Consider the following 3268-nt stretch of genomic DNA (forward strand, 5'->3'; position numbering starts at 1 on the left):
GAAGTAAAACTCCCACTCGCAATGCAATCCTTTTGTGTCATAGAAACAAAATATATACATTATATTTATAATTTGATCAAGAATAAAATTATAAATACTTAAAACTTGATTTAATCATTAATTATATAAAGAGGTAGTAGTCTTAATTTATATTTATCTATATCTCGTCATAGATTTGTACGATAAGAGAAAACTTATCTTCTTAAAAAAATTAAAAAGTTTCAATGATTTCAACATATCAAACGACTTATGATTCTCGATTCTTGATGATTTGACATAACAAATATTGAGATATCTAGATTATATCAAATTGTTTCAATTCTAGAATTATCTCATCAATCAGTCTAATGGCTTCTTCAATGTCTAATCGCTGCTGGGGACAAGTTTTAGTGCAAAGTGCGCCTACACGAAGGAGCTTCTCCATGCAACGGACTGAATTCCGGCAGCCCTTGATCTTGGTATCAAGCAATTCAGTTTGTTTCCCTTCCGAAAACGCGGATGCCACCCACTGGACTATATCGGTGCCGCCATTTCCATCGTTAACATATTGTGAAGGGTGTTCCGTTGTAATCATCTCAAGAATGATGATTCCCAGGCAATATACATCAGTTCTAAAGGACACAGTTTGCTTTTGTATGGCTTCCGGAGCTTTATAAGCAAACAAGCGATCTAAACTGTCGACGTTTAGGAATGGGTGATATCCATAGTCCGACAGCAATGGACGATTATCTGGACCCAGTAGAACATTGCTTAATTTCAAATTCCCGTGAGGCACGTCTCGTGAAGCAAATTGATTGTGAAGATAGTCGAGTCCCTCTGCTATTCCTCGCACAATCTTCACTCGGGTCCGCAAATCAAGTTCACAACCGTATTTGCCACCATCACCTGGCACGGTTTCATGGTTTTATTAGAAGTCAATATGGATGGTATTTAAGGAACAAAGGCAAAATTTATAATTCAATACCATGCAAATAGTAAAGCAAACTGCCTTTCGGAAGGTACTCGTAGACGAAGAGCTTTTCTTCTTTACGGTAATGGTAAGCTAAAGGTGTCAAAACATTGGGGTGTTGTAGTTTTCCGAGCTTTTTAACCTCCGCATCGAATGAATCCCTCCCTAGTGCATTCATTTGCTTGATGCTTTTCGCCACCACCTCCACTCCATTGGCCAGCCTAACATAATAAGAAGCCCCCAACGGTCCATTTCCGAGCACCTCCGCCGATCCTTTCATCAAATCCGGTAACCCGAAAACACCCTTTTTATCGTTCAGCATGACTAATTCGGCTACACTGGCCTTTCCGGGACTGGAAACGTTACTGTCCGGGTCTGCACTCTTGATGCTTCCTTCTGTTTTAGGTTGCAGCACCTCGACTGCGTCTTTAGAGCTTCCACTTGGTGTCACGTATGAAACCGTTTGCTTCTTTTTCCTCCATCGAATTGCAAAGAATATAATCACCAAAAGTAGAATAATGACTCCTAACGTGACCATTCCAGCAATGATCTTTGTGGAAGTTTTGTTTGGAGTTGAGTAACACTTAACACCAATCCGTCCTCCGCATAGACCTGGATTTCCAATGAATGAACTAGCAGAGAATTTCGACAGACTGGAAGGAATCTCGCCTTCGAGTCGATTGTTTGATACATTGAGAGAGTTCAAATTTGGGGTATCAAAAGACGGAATACGTCCGCTAAATTGATTGTATTGGAGATGTAAGCCAACGAGATTAGATAAATGAGCTAATGAATCTGGAATTTTCCCGGTAAACTTGTTGTACGACAACCGAACTTTCTTCAGAGATGCCATTTTCACAAAATAATCGGATGGAATCTCGCCCGAAAACCGATTCCTCGACAAGGATAGGACCTTCAAAGCACCCAAACGATTGAATCCGGGAATGGTGTTAGTGAAAGAATTGTTTTCGACACTGAAAGTAAGCAAACCCGGTATTTGAGCCAAGGCGTCGACATCAATAGTTCCCGATAATCTCATCCCATCGAGACTCAAACCCGTGACAACGCCCCCCTGACAGACTAGTCCTCTCCAAGACCATTTGGGACCATTGCAAGGGGCGGATCCTGGCACCCAAGAATCAAGAGCACCGGCATTGTTTAATGATTTCTTGAGCTTCAACAAGGCCTCCGAATCTGATGCAGAAAATGCCAATGGAAACAGTAGCACGAATGCTGTAGACAAGGACGGGAGAAATTGCCTCAAAATCCTACCCATCGCCATTATTGAGGCATCCGATGGGTTTCGGCAATGAGCTTTTAGTAGTATTATTGTGGGAGCTATCCTGCAAAAATTTCGTATTGCTTTCCTTTGTTAGTGTGTTAATCTCATAGCGTCCGTCCGTCGATTTTCGGATTAGGTTTGCATTTTTGTTATTGTTATCCTTGGTTTTTATTTATTACCGAATTATTGTTGTTATCTTCTTTGTTTCTTTTTTTTTTATTACCGAATTATTGTTATTGTTGTTGTTGTGCTAATTTATCTTTGCATATACTGTATTATTAGACAATAAGATTTACTATTGAATTTGTTTTTCCTTTTAATTGATAACAAAGTCTATTTGTGCATTTTTTAGCTTGTCAGAGCAATGGGTTTCTTTCTGGGCTCTTTGAACACACCAATAATACGAGAATTCAACTATACATAGAATCAATTGATTAACTTATATGCAATCGACAACTATTTATATGGGTACAAAACTTGGTTAATGTATTTTTAAAACTTGAGGCTCAATTAAGTATGTTTTATTGATAGAATTAATTGATTTTTTTAAACAAGTTAAAATATCTTCACGCGTTTTATTTTATTTTTTTTGTAATTAATCACTGATATCCGATCTATTGACCGACTAATCCAGATCGTGTACTGCAGAGGTGAGGGCGACTCTTCCAACCCAGTTTGCTCCATTCGCAAACGTCAGAATTCGAACTTCTGACCTTACTTAAGGGACCTAGTGTCTTATCCCACTAGACCAACTGGTTGTTGGTCTTCACGCCTTTTATTAAAAGTTCAATGCAATAATTTAACATATTTTCAATAATATATTTAGTATATAATTGAAAATGAATTTAACTCAAAATGCAATAATATATTTAGTATATAATTGAAAATGAATTTAACTCAAAATGTTTGAATATTGAAATCAAAACCTATCTCTTTAACAAAATTTCCTCTTTCAAATTCAAATTGTTAAGATAATAATCTGTTGTATCTATTCTTTTATATGAGTGGATAAACCATACATTAGCACCCTCCTCCGA

General features: G+C 37.7%; 1 protein-coding gene across 1 annotated transcript; it reads right to left on the reverse strand.

Annotated features, from left to right (window-relative positions):
* Positions 1–295: 295 nt before the first annotated feature.
* LOC120216989 (pollen receptor-like kinase 3) lies at positions 296–2234 on the reverse strand. The gene is made up of 2 exons (XM_039214242.1): positions 965–2234; positions 296–885 (listed from the first exon to the last, which is right to left on the reverse strand). The coding sequence occupies exons 1-2, from the start codon at positions 2229–2231 to the stop codon at positions 296–298; spliced, it is 1857 nt and encodes a 618-aa protein (XP_039070173.1). The 5' UTR covers positions 2232–2234.
* Between the last annotated feature and the right edge of the window lie 1034 nt (positions 2235–3268).

The sequence above is a fragment of the Hibiscus syriacus genome, unplaced genomic scaffold (genome assembly GCF_006381635.1).
Source record: "Hibiscus syriacus cultivar Baekdansim isolate YM2019G1 unplaced genomic scaffold, ASM638163v2 tig00110174_pilon, whole genome shotgun sequence".
Classification (NCBI taxonomy): Eukaryota; Viridiplantae; Streptophyta; class Magnoliopsida; order Malvales; family Malvaceae; genus Hibiscus; species Hibiscus syriacus.

Bases quoted from the DNA above. Each gene is read 5' to 3' on its own strand.
- LOC120216989 (XM_039214242.1), bottom strand. From the start codon at position 2,231: ATGGCGATGGGTAGGATTTTGAGGCAATTTCTCCCGTCCTTGTCTACA. The intron at 886-964 runs GTATTGAATTAT...AAACCGTGCCAG, and splicing joins TTTGCTTTACTATTTGCATG to GTGATGGTGGCAAATACGGT.